Below are 15,094 nucleotides of genomic sequence, written 5' to 3'. Positions count from 1 at the left end.
ACTTCAGTAGGGGGCGTGTGAGAGGCAACCTCACATTGATGTTTCTCTCTCTCCCCCTTCCCTTCTCTTTAAAAATAAAATCTTTAAAAAAGATTTTCAATAAATATGTCTGGTGAGGAAATGAATGAATGCTGTGATCTAAGATTGCAGGCTGGAATCCTCTGAGCTGGTAGGGGATTTTCCTGGTTACTAGAGGATGGCAGAGGGAATCAAGAGTGCGGCGGGGGGTGGGGCGGGGGGTGGGCGGGGAGCCCTCAGGGGGGCTCCCGGGGTTCCCAGGCCTCCCAGGCGGCGCCTAAGGAACTACGTATCCCATAGAGCTCTGGGCGCAGAGGGACCGCGGGTGCTACCGGGAAGAGTAACGTGCGAGAAGCCACGTCCGGTGCTGCAGGGATGGCCGCTCAGCGAGGTGGGCTGTACATCAGCATGCAGTCCATGGAGGGGGTGGGTCACGCCCTGGGGAAACTTTCCGACTTGATATGCTAGGTAGAACCCACCCTTGGGACTTTGTGTAGATGGATGGGCCTCAGGCAGAGGAGGGCCTCAGCGATGGGGCCGAGTCATAATTGCAAACATCGAGGAAGGTCTTGAGGGAGGGGCTGGCTGCCAAGGATCGCTTCGAGACAGCGTGCGGTGAAAAAGTTTCCGCTCTCTTCCCGTCACCTCAGCGCAACTATCTGCCTTAGGTCTGCAGGAAATCCTCAGTGCCCGTTTTATAGATGAGGATATTGATCCCTGCAGAGGACAAGGGTCTCAACTAACAACATACGAACCCCTTATTTGACTTATTTCCGCAGAACCCCCAGTGTCAGGTTTCTGCGGGACAGTAGAGCCAGGCCTCGGTGGAGCGGAAGCTGACCCTCTGTCTGTGCCCACAGTATTCCCACTTTCCTGTGCGGTACAGCAGTATGCCTGGGGGAAGATGGGTACCAACAGTGAGGTGGCTCGGCTGCTGGCCAGCAGTGACCCACTGGCCCGAATCTCAGAGGACCAGCCATACGCAGAGGTGAGAGCTGGGCTGTACTTCAGCCCACTTTGTGCAGCAGGTGAGACCAAGAGACTCCATGAGTCAAAGGGCCTGAGGCAAGTCACGTAGATCACCTGGGTGGGGGTAGGAAACAGGAGCAGGCCCTTCAGGTTCCTCATTAGTGTAGGGTGAAAAACCCAGATGTTGGAAAAGAAATGTTTTCTCACAATAGACTGGGATTTCCAGTATCTCCTTTTTCAAAGAACTTATAGCACTGATGTTGTCTTCTTTGACAATCAAAATTTTTACTTTACATTTTTTTAAAATTAGATTTTATTTACTTCTTCTTAGAGGAGGGTAAGGGAGGGAGAAAGCGGCGGGGGGGCGGGGACTTTTATCAGATGTCTCTCTTACCCATCCTGAATGGGATGGAACCCACAACCCAGGTATGTAGCCTGACGGAATTGAACTGGCAACAGTGCCCAACCAGGCCACACAGGTCATGGCTCCTGCCCATGTAGAGAAAAAGCCAAAGCATAAGGAAGCTTTAGCTTCTGACTCTGAGACTGCCATAAATGAATTCTACCACCTCACAGAGCCATTTGAGTCAGGTATTCAGTGACCTTGACAGTGCAGGTGTCATTCTCCTTGACCTAGAGATGAGAAAACAGACTGAGAGAGGCGAAATAGAGGAGGGTAAGGGAGACCTCCTCCACAGCTGGTTAGAGGTAGAGCCTGGACTAGAGCCTGTGTCTCCTGACTCCTGATGTTGGGGTCTGCTGCCTCACTTTATGTTTGTGATGGCATGAGCATTTATACCCAGTCCTGGGAGGCCTATCTCAGGACTCAGCTGCCCTGTTGGAAACACAGGGTAACTGGGATTAAGGCAGACAAACAGGTGATGCTAGGTTCTCCCTGCTTTACTCTCAAATTTCCTATTTTTCCAGCTGTGGATGGGGACCCACCCCCGAGGAGATGCCAAAATTCTTGACAATCGAATCTCGCAGAAGACCTTAGGCCAGTGGATTGCTGAGAACCAGGACTGCTTGGGTTCAAAGGTCAAGGACACCTTTAATGGCAAGTTGCCCTTCCTCTTCAAAGTGCTCTCAGTTGGAACAGCCCTCTCCATCCAGGCACACCCTAACAAGGTACAGGATCAGACTGGGGTACAGTCAGGGTAGAGAAGAGCTTATGTTAAGGCCCTCTTAAGACTTTTACTGCAGTTTTTACCCCACCCATGCCAGCTTTAGCTCAAAGCTAAATCTAGGCCTGGCAACTCCTGGTTTAGCTGGCGAAGGCCAGATGCTGGTGACACTTGCTGGCAGCTAATTGTAAGTGAAGAGCATACCAGCCTGTGCCAAGGGAATTTCTCCAAGCTTTTTCTGGGTTCCCTTCACCCAGCCCAGGATGGTTCCTAGCTGACATTTACCCATTTGGCTCTCTGGGAGAGCTCACCTTCTAGGGCAGGGTAGGTACTCTAGCTGTTACCTCAGCTCCATCTCCAGGGAGTCTTTCTGCAACAAGCCTTATGAGTCACATCATAAGCATCTGTCTGCCCAAACTCTTCATTTCTTGATGGGCAAAGAAAGACCTAGAGAAGTGAGAGATTTACCCAAACACGTAGCTTGTTAGTGTCAAAGCGTGGCTTGGTATTTGGGTTTCCTGATTTACAGTCCAGGCTTTTTTTTTTTTTTTTAAGATTTTATTTATCTTTAGAGGGGAAGGGAAGGAGAGGGAGAGAAATATCAATGTATGGTTGCCTCTCGTGCCTCCCTTGCTGGGAACTGGCCTGCAACCCAGGCATGTGCCCTGACTGGGAATCGAACTGCAGTCTTTTGGTTCACAGGCCCGTGGTCAATCCACTGAGCTACACCAGCCAGGGCAGTCCAGGCCTCTTAAAGTCTGCCCCAGCTCTAACCAGATTTGGCCATGTCCTTGCTCTGGGTTGGCTGAACCTGGAGTTCCTGCACTATGCCTTGGCTGGGCTTGTTGCCAGAATTAGGAAGCTATCACTATATGGTGACTGGGGAGGGTGGAGAGCAAGGCCTGGGTGGGAATGGTGTCCTGCTAGGTGATGGCTGCACTTTGACCATCCTCCTTTTCCCCTGGCCATCCACAGGAACTGGCAGAGAAGCTGCACCTCCAGGCTCCACAGCACTACCCTGATGCTAACCATAAGCCAGAAATGGCCATTGCCCTCACTTCCTTTCAGGGCTTATGTGGTTTCCGGCCAGTTGAGGAAATTGTGACCTTTCTGACAAGTAAGGTTGGGCAAAATGCTGAGAGCATACATATTGGGCTTGGGATGCAAGGGCAACCCAGGGCAGGGCTGGAATAGTGGCCAAGAACAGAGACTGAATGTCATAGGAACTGAAAGGCTAGTTGGCTTTATGAATTCTTAAAGCCCCTGGGACAATCCCATGAGACCAAGCTCGGGTGTTGCTGCGGAAGGCTAGTGGTGAGCAGTTTTCACTGCAAAGTTTGCTTAGCATTGCCTGACTCCTTGGTTGAGATGGGGTGGCTAGGCCTTCCGCAGCTTCCCACTTCTACGGGTTCCACTTTGCCATTTCTGAAATGGGCCCTGGCCTGGCCTTCCTGCAGAGGTACCTGAGTTCCAGTTCCTAATTGGAGATAATGCAACAACACAGCTGAAGCAGAGTCTGAGCCAGAACTCCCAGTCCATGGCCTCTGCTCTGCAGAGTTGTTTCTCCCACCTAATGAAGAATGAGAAGAAGGTGGTGGTGGAACAGCTCAACCTCTTGGTGAAGCGGATCTCCCAGCAAGGTGGGTATCATTGTTGGCCTGGGGGCAATATCCTGGCCTGGGCCCTGACATACACTAGGCAGTGGGGACAGGCTCTCAAGTGCAACACTAAAACAGATCTGACTTAGAAGGCTTGATGGTGACTTAGTATTTCTTAGTCTTTGGGAAGCAGGCCCCTAGTTTGAATGATGCTTCCTAATGGCCATATTCTCCAGATGGCTGGAGACATACTGGAAGACAGTTGGGATGCCTTTGACCCAGGCGTTGAGATTTTCCACCAGGCCTAAAGCTGCCTCCATTGGATGGATTTGTACTTTGGGGTTAGATAGCAGGAAGACAAAAGGGGATCCTCCCTCTCCTCCACTGGTCTGATGCCTAGAGCTCTCAGTCAGTAGATCTTAACTTAAATACCTGCTTTGTACCCAAGCTTGTGCTGAGTTCAGAAAATGACTGTGGTGGGTGTTCACCTGTAGTTTGGAGAATCAATATAGTGAGAAACAAGGCAGAATGGACTAAGCTATGAACTTATATGGTACACATGATGAAGCCCCAGTTCCAGGTGACTCTGGAACTCTTCTGGTCTGTCTCTACACATTTCTTCTGCTACCTTTGAGCCACAAGGAACCATCCTACCCAGGCCTAGCCTATATTTTGTTTCTTGGTGTTTTCTCTGCTCGCGTGCCTGTCCATTTAGGGATTCTTGCACTTACAGCAGAACTAATGCCTGTGAATCTGTATGATGTGTACACACAGGCCATGGACCTTTCTCATTGACTTTTTCTTTAATGTTCCTATTTTTAAAAAGATTTACTTATTTTTACAGAGGGGAAGGGAGAGAGGGGAACATCAGTGTGTGGTTGCCTCTCACCCATCGCTGGGAACCTGGCCTGCAATCCAGGCATGTGCCCTGACTGGGAATTGAACTGGCAACCCTTTGGTTCATAGGCCGACGTTCAATCCACTGAGCCACACCAGCCAGAACTCCTTGACTTTTTTGTGTCCCCAGTGCCTAGTACAGTAGGCATTAAGCTGTCTGTATGAACTCAGAACCACCCTCTAATCCAGACCAGCTGGTTTCTTCATTGTGGCACTGCCTACTTTTACTTACTCCTCCAATGAATTCAAGACATCTCAGCTCCCCTTGCCCACTCCCCACCCATTTCCAATAAGCCTTCCACCACTACTCTAGCCCTAGGTGAGCTCACCCTCCCCTGGTCAGTCTTCAAGGACACCTTTTGTCCCTTGGCACATTTTCCCCCATGCTATCGGGGTGACCAGCCTTCCGAGTTAGCCTGGGACTGAATTATTTTCTGAGATGCAGTACTTTCAGTGCTGAGAAAGGGAAAGGCATGGGCTGGGATACATGGAACTCTTACTGGATTATCTCTTAACCCGATTTTGAGCTCCTAGAGCAGTGGTTCTCAACTAGGGTGCACTGGCAATTGTCTAGACACTTTTGGTTCTCAAAACCTGGGTTGGGGTGCTAGTGGTATCCTGTGGATAGAAGTGCTAAAAATCCTACAATGCACAGCACAGCACCTACAAGGAATTACCTGGGCCAAAATGTCAATAATGCTGACGTGGGGCAACACTGTCCTGAAAAAACAAAACACTCCAGCTCTTTCAATGCCTAGTGTAGGGCTGGGCATATAGATGGTCAAAATGAGAAAAATGGTATCCAGCTAGCTGGAATATCAAGGAAAAGCTGGTCTCCAAGAGGCTGGGCATATGGCTGGGAGAACATGCCCACCAGGGTTGAGATTCCTGTGGTCAGGGGCTTCTCCAGGACTCCCTAGCTGAGGTGGGGTTGTGTATACCAGTGAATATTCCTAAGTGACCTTGGGGTGCTCTGTGACCCTCAGTGGCTGCTGGGAACAATGTGGAAGATATCTGTGGGGAGCTTTTGCTGCAGCTGCACCAACAGTATCCAGGTGACATTGGATGCTTTGCCATCTACTTCCTGAACCTGCTTACCCTGAAGCCGGGGGAAGCCATGTTTCTGGAGGCCAATGTACCCCATGCCTACCTGAAAGGAGGTGAGCCACATTTCAGCAGGAAGCCCTATTGCATCCCTTTTGGACCATGTTTCCCCATCTAGACAAATGGGGAAAGGGTGGTTGAGGAGACATCCAGCTCTCACCTCCTGGGATTCCAGGGGTCAGCACAGAAGCAGCTAGTGAGAACGAGGAATGCCATTTGGTGTCACACTGCTCACAAGGTTATGATACTCTCATGTTAAACCCTGTTGATGTGTGGGAAACACAATTTGAACCTAGGCTATAACTGGATCAAGGCTGCTCTCTGCATTTATCAGATGACTCAGTTGAGAACATCTTCCTGATGCACCAAGGTTGCAGATTTGATCCTTGGTCAGGGCACGTACAGGAATCAACCAGTGAATGAATCAATAAGTGGAACAAATGAATGTTTCTCTAAAAATCATTAAATTAAAAAAATTAACGGCAGCTATTCTCCCTCCTGCATCACACTGCCTTCACTCTGTCCTGTCAACCCAGAGATTTCACATTAAAGTACATGTGTCCACGGAAAGGTGCTGTATTTTGACTGCTGACCATTTATCCATTTATGGACAGGATTTTGTGGGAGAATTAGTCTGAGAAGGGTTGGGGCTCCCCCAAGGGTGAACATGACTACCCCTGACAATAGTGGGTGACCTGCCCCTATATTTTTGGCATCTGGTATTTTAGCACATTCTCCCAGAGAATGCAATTCTAACTGCAAAGGGTGTGTGGTGCTCAAGTTAGGACCAGCCTTGGACAGCCGAATTCCAAGGCATTCTTCTTTAGCTAATAAGTGACAATTCTCTATCCCTAGACTGTGTTGAATGCATGGCGTGTTCAGATAACACAGTACGTGCTGGCCTGACACCCAAGTTTATTGATGTGTCAACTCTGTGTGATATGCTCAGCTATACCCCCAGCAAAGACAGGCTCTTTACTCCAACACGGAGTCGGGAAGACCCCTACCTCTCTCTGTATGACCCCCCTGTACCAGACTTCACAGTTATGAAGATAGAGGTAAGTAGGAGTCCACGGTTGGTCTTCTTTTGTGGGGCATGAAAAACTCTTTGTGAGGGCCACAATGTACTTTACCTAGGGTTGGGTCTCCTTTCTATGAAGCTCATTTGGTGAGAGGTGGTCACAGGACCTGCCCACTCTTCCCTGTACCGGGCACTAGATGTACACCTCCATGCCTAAGACCCTGAGATGTGGGAGAGAAGGCAAGCAGAGGGCTCCCTCTCACTGCCCTTGCTGTTCTATGCCTGTGAGCTGTAGGAGTCTAAGCTGCACCATTTTTTTTGTTTCTTCCTGCCCAGGTCCCAGGCTCGGTCACTGAGTACAAGGTCTTGGCAGTGGACTCCGCCAGCATCCTCCTAATGGTGCAGGGTACAGTGACAGCCAGCACCCCCACAGCCCAGGCAGTAATCCCCCTGCAGCGTGGTGGTGTACTCTTCATTGGGGCCAATGAGAATGTCTTACTGAAGCTCACTATGCCTGAGGACCTGCTGATGTTCCGTGCCTGCTGTCTGCTGTAGAGGCCATAGCCATTCTGGCTCTCCTTCCTAGTCACCCTAAATCCTGGCCAGCCTTACCTCCTTAGGCCCAGCCCAAACTCCTTCCCTGCCCTAACTCAGAGGTAGTGGCTCCTGAGCAGGCCTAGGCTGAACCATCTTCCTGGGAGGAGGGACTTCTGTGAGAACTAAGGGCCAACACTCCACTTGCATTCTCACTGTACCTGAGCCAGACTCAATGCAGGAGAGCAGCTGTTTTCACTATAGTATTAGGCTGGTGAAATCTATGAGTAGCTCAGAATCAGAGCAAAAGGGTAGGTAACCAATTTATTTAGAGAAAAACATTGATTTGTTGTTCCACTCATTTATGCACTTAGTGGTTGGTTCTTGTGTGTATCCTGACCAGTGATTAAAACTGCAACCTTACTTGGTGTTATCAGGATAATGCTCTAATCAATTGAGATACCTGGCCAGGACCTTAGGTGACTAATTTCTAATAGGGTTCTCACCTTGGGACCGCCCATTTCCTCAGCAGCTGAGAAGTGAAAGGGTAGGCATGTGGTCCAGTGTTGCTCATCACCCTCTTGCTTTGTCAAAGCAATTGAAGATCACTTGTGTTGAGGCTGTGGGGTAAGAGGCACTGAGCCTTTGGCAGTCCAGTCCCTGAAGTGGGTAGGCTGAACTCGAGAGCCTTTTATAGGAATGTCTAAGATTCTGATCAGAATCTTCAATGACAAAACAGAGAGCTGTGTAACCTCCTGAAGTGTGTCCCACCTCTATCTGAGAGGGTAGGCTCGGGGAGAGTATGTGTTCTCCTAGACACTTCCTGCCAGTTTAGAGAAGTTGCCCTTCACAAGGTGAATTGGATTGTCCTATCTAAAGCTTCAGCCTCAGATGTTGTAGAGAGCTTGCAGGCGGGCCTCAGGCCCTCCAGCCCTGCAGAGTGGAAAGTGGGTCTAAAGAGCAAGATTCTGCTTCAGGGTTAAAACTGGCCCTTGGGCAGGGATCAGCACCTAAGGCCGGAGAGCTGGGTTTGGCCACACCTATTTACATATTGCCTTGCCTGCTCTCAACTTATAAAGTTGAGTAGATGTGCCAGACTGTACTGCCTGACTGGCCTTTCACAGAGAAAGCTGATCAGCAACTTCTCTGGAACACATTCAGTCATTGTAGATACAGGCACAGGACAGTCTAACTCACCTTGTGAATGGCAACTTCTTCTAAACTAGCAGGAAGTACCTAGAACACATACTCTCCCTGAGCCTGCCCACTCAGATAGAGGTGGGTCACACTCCTTCAGGTCACACAGTTGTTTTGCCACTTAAGATTCTGACCAAGGGTCTTAGATCTTATCACCCCAGACCAAGCAGAGACTCAGGCTATTGGTTCCTTTCTGGAGGCTAAGGGTTTATATTCTCATAAAACTGAATTCTAAGCAACTACATAAAAAAAAAGTTCTGGACAATCTGTTCTGGGGTTTTCTGGCCCCCAAATTTCCTCAGCTAAAAAAAAAAACTACTTAGGAAGAGAGGGTCTTCTAAGGGGAGCTCATTCTAAAGAGAATTTATGTGCAAAGACTGATTCCATCCATGGCCTCCAGTGAAGCAGGCCTAAAAATGATGCCCATTGAAAACAGCAAAAAGGAGACAAGATCCCACAAGGAATGGTCGTAGTGGGGGCTATCAGGCTACTTATTCACTTCAGAATTCAGAAGGGGCAGTAACTGCAGCTTGGGCCTTAAAAATTCTATTACAATAGAGACTGCTCATCCAACATGACTATTTACTATAAACTCACAGAGCTGTGGAACTTTAAGCCAGGGGTTCTGTAGAGTACTCTGTAAGTACCACCCAGTACCACCCCTACCTGTGAGGTGAGACTGAATACACCCCTCCCCCTGAGGCACTGTCAATGAAGGCAGGTTGGCTCTGGGCACCTTGGTGCCTTCTGGTGACATTTTGGCCTTTGGCCCCAAACTGACCATTTATCTTGCCTCATTGCACACTGTCCCCCATTTCAGGTTCCTATAACCTCCTACAAAGGTAACGCCTCCCGCTCAGGGTCAACCAGCTCTGGAAGACCATCTCAGACAGTTGCAGTCAAGTACCCTAGTGTTGACTACACTGATCACCAGGGGGGACCTTGGTCTTGTGATCCTGTTGCTGCCCTTACCCCCAGCAGCTGCCAAATGCTTAGGCTACTCTGTCCACTGTGCTAACCCAATGCCCCACACTGAGCTGTCACAGCACTTTCTGGCCCCCACTGGGTTTCCCATTAACCACTGTTTTCCTTTACAAGGTCCTACACACCTGAGACTTTTCTATTTCTCTACTCCTGCAGAAACCAGAAAGGCCTGGATATAGCTTCTGTGGGTGGGCAAGGGGTTCAGAATGGAGAAGTCTACAGTCCCTGCAAGCTTTTGCACATACTGTTCAGAACGTGGGGAACCTGTATAGAGTTGCAGAGCCTCATTCCAGAATAGAATAAGTGTATGCTTCCCCCAACCCAGACCCCAACATGAGGTGCCTCTGGTCCCTGTCCCATCTCCCTCCTGCCATGACACTGCTAAATTGGAGAATAAAGGTTAGCTACAGCTCCCTGGACACCGTATTCTTCTCAGCTTCCTAAAATTTGAGGAAAGTACCAAGATAGATGCCAATCAAGCACTAATAGGACTACCCTCACAAGGGCAGTCACAGCTGACATATATGGCCTTTTTATCTAACATTCAATCAGCTCGTAGTAGTAGAGCAAGAAAGTCCATGCCATCCCTCATTTACCCCTAGCAGTCATAGGACATCAAATGTGTTAAGAGACCAGGTACTTTCCCATGTGGGGCCCGCAATCCAATCCTGACTACCACATCCCTTGGGCTGGGAACTTTACCAGTTTTAGGTCAGGCAAAACAAACACTGCAAAACTAAATTCTAGGGAGAGGTGTGGCCTAGCAAGAGCAGGGGTCATGGGGGAGTAGGATTCATCTTTGCTGTGTTCACATGGAGTTGAGAGAGGCTATGATGCACCCAGAGGTTTACTGTAAAATGTCCAATCCTGAGTATCCACTGTGTGGCACATGCTCTGATCAGAGGAATCTGGAGGCCTGGACACAATAAGATAGTCCCTACTGGGGTGAAGGGAGGCCCTCTGCCATGGCAGATTATCTCCATTACCTTGGGACCTGACACAGGCCTCTACTCCCCACCCTGTGAGCCTCCATCTAGTCAGAGCCCACAGCCGGTATACTTCTCACCCTTTGCTACTTATCCAGTTTAAAAGGTTAATTGGAAGGCACCTGACTGCTCCCTGCGGCTATCTGCTGGTAACCAAAATCTGCAGACAGGCTTCTGGGACCAACATTTAACTCAAAGACTAGATGGAGAAACTAGCAAAAACCAAAGCAAAGAATAGCAATCAAGTTAAGTCATATAAATATGTACATAGTGGAACACTTTTTCTCTAACTAGGGCTTACCAGAGTCACTAAACCTATGCAGACAACTGGACCATTTGGGGATGCTCTGGGTCCAGGGATTCTGGAATCCTTCATCCTACTATGGCATCAAGCAAGCTGCTGTCCTCCCTGCAATAGTCAGGCACAACCAGAAGAGGGCCAAAGGGCTCCACTTTATGCTGTTTTGAAGGGCAAACATCTTGGAGTTGGGAAGAGGAGAGCTTAAGGAATTTCTTTAACTGGTCCCATACAGTTAAGTTTCTTTTTTTCCAAAAGATTTCCAGCTTCAAGCCACAAAGTGCTATTTTCTGCCTCCACATAACACCATCATACACAACCTGGACACAAAAGCTCTCTTTTTTCCTCTGAAGAGCATGACTATAAATATTAGTCAAAGACGTCTTCAAGAGTTTTTCCAAAAAAAAAAAAAAAAGTTTTTCTTAGCCAACTTTGTCCCTCACCGTAAGAGCCGGAATTCCTATATTCCTACCCTTATTAAAGTGTTTTCACCAAACTGCTCCAATAGAGGGAAACTGCGTAATTCCACATACCACCCTCTCACCCAGATGGGGGACCTCTGGTGTGAGTAGCACCAGGTAAGGGGCAACTACAGGTCACGGACTTCCCAAGTCTGTACCTCAAGTACTGTGGGGCTGACAGCAGTTCCCACTGTACTCTGTGACCTATGAAGAGCAGAAAAGGGCTCTGCAGGCATGGCAAGCAGGCCCCATTTTAGGGGGTTATGTCTACTGGAGGGTACAAGAGAAAGAGTCCCCAAGACAGCACCAGGAGCAGGAGCACGTTGAGGAGGCCATAGGCTTGGGGGGAATGAGATCCAAGTCCTCATCATCTGGAATCTCATCCAGGTGATACCCATCCTGGAGCAGCTGGCGGCTCACATCCTGGTTCACCTGCTAAGAGCAGGAAAGAAAACTATAAGCCAGGCTGCAAAGCAGAAGTAACTGCTGCCCAAAATGCAGGCCCACATTCCCTTGCCAGAGCTTTCTGCCAATGCTCCACCCTCAGGTCAATCCCACACATTCCTAGACTACAGGAGGAAGTGCCAGCTCTTCCTACCTGTGCTCCAGCCTGTTTCCTACCTGAGGGGCACCCAGGGATCTGAGCCAGTACTGTCCAGGCTGCTTGTTACGAACCCCTGAAGGAGCTGCTTTCATTAAAGTGTATTAAGGAATCTGATGTAAATACCAGATTCTAGATTATGTTTGAAAATCAGTGCTCTGACCATTCCCACTGGTAATCCAGACTGGTGCCCATGAAGGCTGAAGAATATGGGACAGTAACAAAATGATGTAGTAGAACACTAAAGAAATATAAATTACAGAACAAGGTCGATAACAGCTGTGTCTGCAGTGCTGGTGAGACATAATGTCCTCTGATGCCAGCAGAGCTTATTTCCTGCAAATGAGTCTGTCAGCCTGGCTTTACCAGGTCTGCTGAGCAGAAGGAAAGTCAGACTGGAAAAGGTGTAAGACTTACTGTAGCTCCTGGCTAATTTTTATTTTCTTAGTTTTAACAGTCTTAGGCACCTGGATATTCAAGGAGGATAAAATTTACAAACTGCCTCTATTGTCTTCGATAGAAACTTGAGGGTAGCCAACAGTTTCTAGGAGAATAAGGAATACCAGTGGTGTGCAATCAATGTCACCAGCACTTCACTTCTGTCAAAGGCAGAAGCTGCACATGCCAGAACTGTACGTCTCTTGTTTCTGTATGGGACAGTCACTCTGGAAATATGTCCAGAAGGCCAGCCCAAGAATATCTCAATCTGAGTTCCCATAGATGGAACAGTTGTCTGACATGGAAGAAAGCAAGCTTGGTGGAGATGACCAGAGGAGGGAGAAATGCTGATCTCAGATAAAATATAATCAGAAGAAGGGAGACTAGAATTACAGTGTGACACCGGAGGGCAGGCCTAGGACCACTGAGTCCAGGCTGCAGAAGACATTTCAAATTAATATGGAAGACTTAGCTCTAAGAGCTACCTAAAGGAGGAATTGTGCCTATGTCTTAAGGGGGGATAGGCAGCAAGGTTTCTTAAAGGTAGTGAGTACCTGATTACAAGAAGCAACCAAGCAAACAGAGGCTAGTAAACACTTAGCTGGGATTTATCCAGAGAATTCCTTTTCTCAGTGGTGGCCTGTACTGAGACTTGTGAGATCATTTCCAACCCTACAGGTCTATGGTTTCCTGGATTTTCAAGAGCCCTCCTCAGACACCTATACCTCTGCTGTGGGAAGAGGGCAGAGTACAAGACTGGAGAACCAACCGGAAGTCTGGTACAGTGCTGTGCATACAGCAGGCACTACACAAGCATTTGGCAGTGGTGGTGACACTGCCTGATGCATGGCCCCGCGCAGGAAGGCATTCTGGACTTGCCTCTGCAGAGGAATACCCGGAAGAGTATCTGGATTCCAGCTCCCCATCACTAGAAGAGGAAGACAGTCAATTCAGGAGGATGCCTGTGGAGTACAGCTGCAAATGGCAAGGTGGAAAGCATGCAAGGGAGTCCATAGGACTTATGATTCCCCCAGGCGAGGCTGATACTCCAAATCCAAGAGCAGTATGAGTCTTCTAAGTCCTCTAAGCAAGCCATCTTGGGAAGGGATAGTGCTCCAAAGAAGACAGCTCTGGAACATGCGTGAAGCGTCTTGGAAGAGAGAGGGAACTAGGGAAGGCACCAAGCAACTACAGTTTTACCCAAGCCACTCCTCAAGGGGTATTATTACCAAGGAGAGCACTCACCTGTCAGAGTTGAGGGACACCAGGTTTTCATCAGGACTCTGACTAAGAGCAGTATAGCCCTTGTTAAACTTCACTAACCTGAGGGAAGATGGGGGAAAGACATCAAAGTATAGATAAAGCACCAACATTTACAGGGAAAGCCAGAATCCATTCCCATATGGAAAAAGAACTGACTATACTACTCCTGACTTCTACTCGATCACACAGCCACCACTAAGCATGCATCTGGCTACAGCTCCTCCGCATATACACTTCCCCACACTCCCCGTACTGCTCCTGAAGCCAAACTTTCAGCAGGAAACTTCACCACCACCACCCACTGTACTTAACTAGAGAACAGAAAAACCACAAGTCCTCATACAAATCCCTTCACCTGAGCTTCAGCTCTATCTTTAAGAGGTACTGGATAAGATCCAATCCAACCCTCAGTTTACCACTCTGTTCTAAATATATATATATATATACATACATACACAACATTCGCTCTTCCCACACTGCTCTGCAACTTTACTCCTGGGGACCCAGCCATTATGCTCCTCCCTAACTTAGTGAATGATCCTGTGCCCTGACAAAACTCATTCCAAAGTCCTTGCCCTGACACCATCACGATATTAAAAGGGAGCGAGGGGAAAAGGTCATTAGTCTTCATATTTTAAAATAGTGAACCTGACTGGTTGTCGTCAGGGGAATAGGGATTCCCCTTATTAAAACTGGGCCTTAAACGTGAATTCCCTGTCTCCCAGCCAGAAGACTAAGGCCTTCACTGGAAACTGCTTGCACAAAGGAGGTGGCGCCGGCTGACACCTTTTCCCTGAAGAGTCGGGGCGGTTCGGCGAGGCCGCCAGCATGCCTTTTTTCCGCAGAACTGACTTGGCCAGGTCCCGGTGCTTCTCTGCAAGTCAAAGGGCCCGAGTAAGCGATGTCTTCCCCACTCCGCCATGCCTCCCAAACGCGAGAAACCCACTCTTGTGGAAGAGATTTTCAGGGACGGTAGCGGGCTGCAAGTGCCTCTCCCGGGTCGCCCCAGCGGAACTCAGGAGCCCGCGCAGGTAGACAACCCATCCGGCCGCACTCACGCAGTTTGGCCTGAATGGAAGGCATGCGCATCACCATGTACGGCCCCCGTTTCTCCACAGCCACCTGGGCCCGTTCCCCAAACCGGGCGACTCCACGGCCCCTTCGCCCGGAGAACGGCCCCGCAGCTCGTGCCACGTGTCCTGGGGCACCGCCGGGCCGAAGTCCAGAGGTAGAAGCAGGAGGCGCAGGCCAGCTGGTCTCCTTGGTAGCCATCGCCTGGCCCCGCCCCGCCTAGTGGCTAAAAGCCGCAGTCGGGACAGCAGGTGGTCTCGAGTTGAGCAAGATGGCGGCGCGCAAGCGCAGGCTGTGCACACGAAACTTCCGGTCCCGCCTACTGAGGGAGTGGTCTAGTCATTCCTCCTTTTCCGGGGTTGGGCACTTGCAGTCACTGCTTCATGGCGTTCTGCGGTACTTGTAGTCGGTCAGCACCAAGGACTACCGAGGCCAGCTGTCTCTAGTATGCTGATATTTATGGAGGGTCGCGAGTGTGCCCCGCAGTGTATTGCGGATCCTGTCACCACAGCCGGAGGTCCCCTAGGACG

At 49.3% G+C, this 15,094-nt stretch overlaps 2 protein-coding genes across 4 annotated transcripts; one reads left to right on the top strand and one right to left on the bottom strand.

The window, feature by feature from the left end:
* The first annotated feature begins 355 nt into the window (after positions 1-355).
* On the top strand, positions 356-9,030 carry MPI (mannose phosphate isomerase). Of its 2 annotated transcripts, none has more exons than XM_037047017.1 (8): positions 356-409; positions 879-1,006; positions 1,915-2,115; positions 3,087-3,228; positions 3,569-3,751; positions 5,593-5,766; positions 6,566-6,768; positions 7,068-9,030. In XM_037047017.1, exons 1-8 carry the CDS (start codon positions 394-396, stop codon positions 7,284-7,286), a joined length of 1,266 nt encoding a protein of 421 aa, XP_036902912.1. In that variant the 5' UTR covers positions 356-393; the 3' UTR covers positions 7,287-9,030. The 2 variants fall into 2 exon arrangements, with proteins under 2 accessions (XP_036902912.1, XP_036902913.1); XM_037047018.1 differs by having other exon boundaries at positions 357-416.
* On the bottom strand, positions 9,023-14,857 carry FAM219B (family with sequence similarity 219 member B). Of its 2 annotated transcripts, none has more exons than XM_037047019.1 (5): positions 14,552-14,857; positions 14,280-14,367; positions 13,476-13,553; positions 13,110-13,158; positions 9,023-11,626 (listed from the first exon to the last, which is right to left on the bottom strand). In XM_037047019.1, the coding sequence occupies exons 1-5, from the start codon at positions 14,763-14,765 to the stop codon at positions 11,459-11,461; spliced, it is 597 nt and encodes a 198-aa protein (XP_036902914.1). In that variant the 5' UTR covers positions 14,766-14,857; the 3' UTR covers positions 9,023-11,458. The 2 variants fall into 2 exon arrangements, with proteins under 2 accessions (XP_036902914.1, XP_036902915.1); XM_037047020.1 differs by having other exon boundaries at positions 9,023-11,623.
* Between the last annotated feature and the right edge of the window lie 237 nt (positions 14,858-15,094).

The sequence above is a fragment of the Sturnira hondurensis genome, unplaced genomic scaffold (assembly GCF_014824575.4).
Source record: "Sturnira hondurensis isolate 20B ecotype Veracruz unplaced genomic scaffold, ASM1482457v3 Scaffold0005329, whole genome shotgun sequence".
NCBI classification, from domain to species: domain Eukaryota; kingdom Metazoa; phylum Chordata; class Mammalia; order Chiroptera; family Phyllostomidae; genus Sturnira; species Sturnira hondurensis.
Note: the sequence above shows the minus strand (reverse complement) of the source record. Positions and strands in the feature narration are given on the sequence as shown.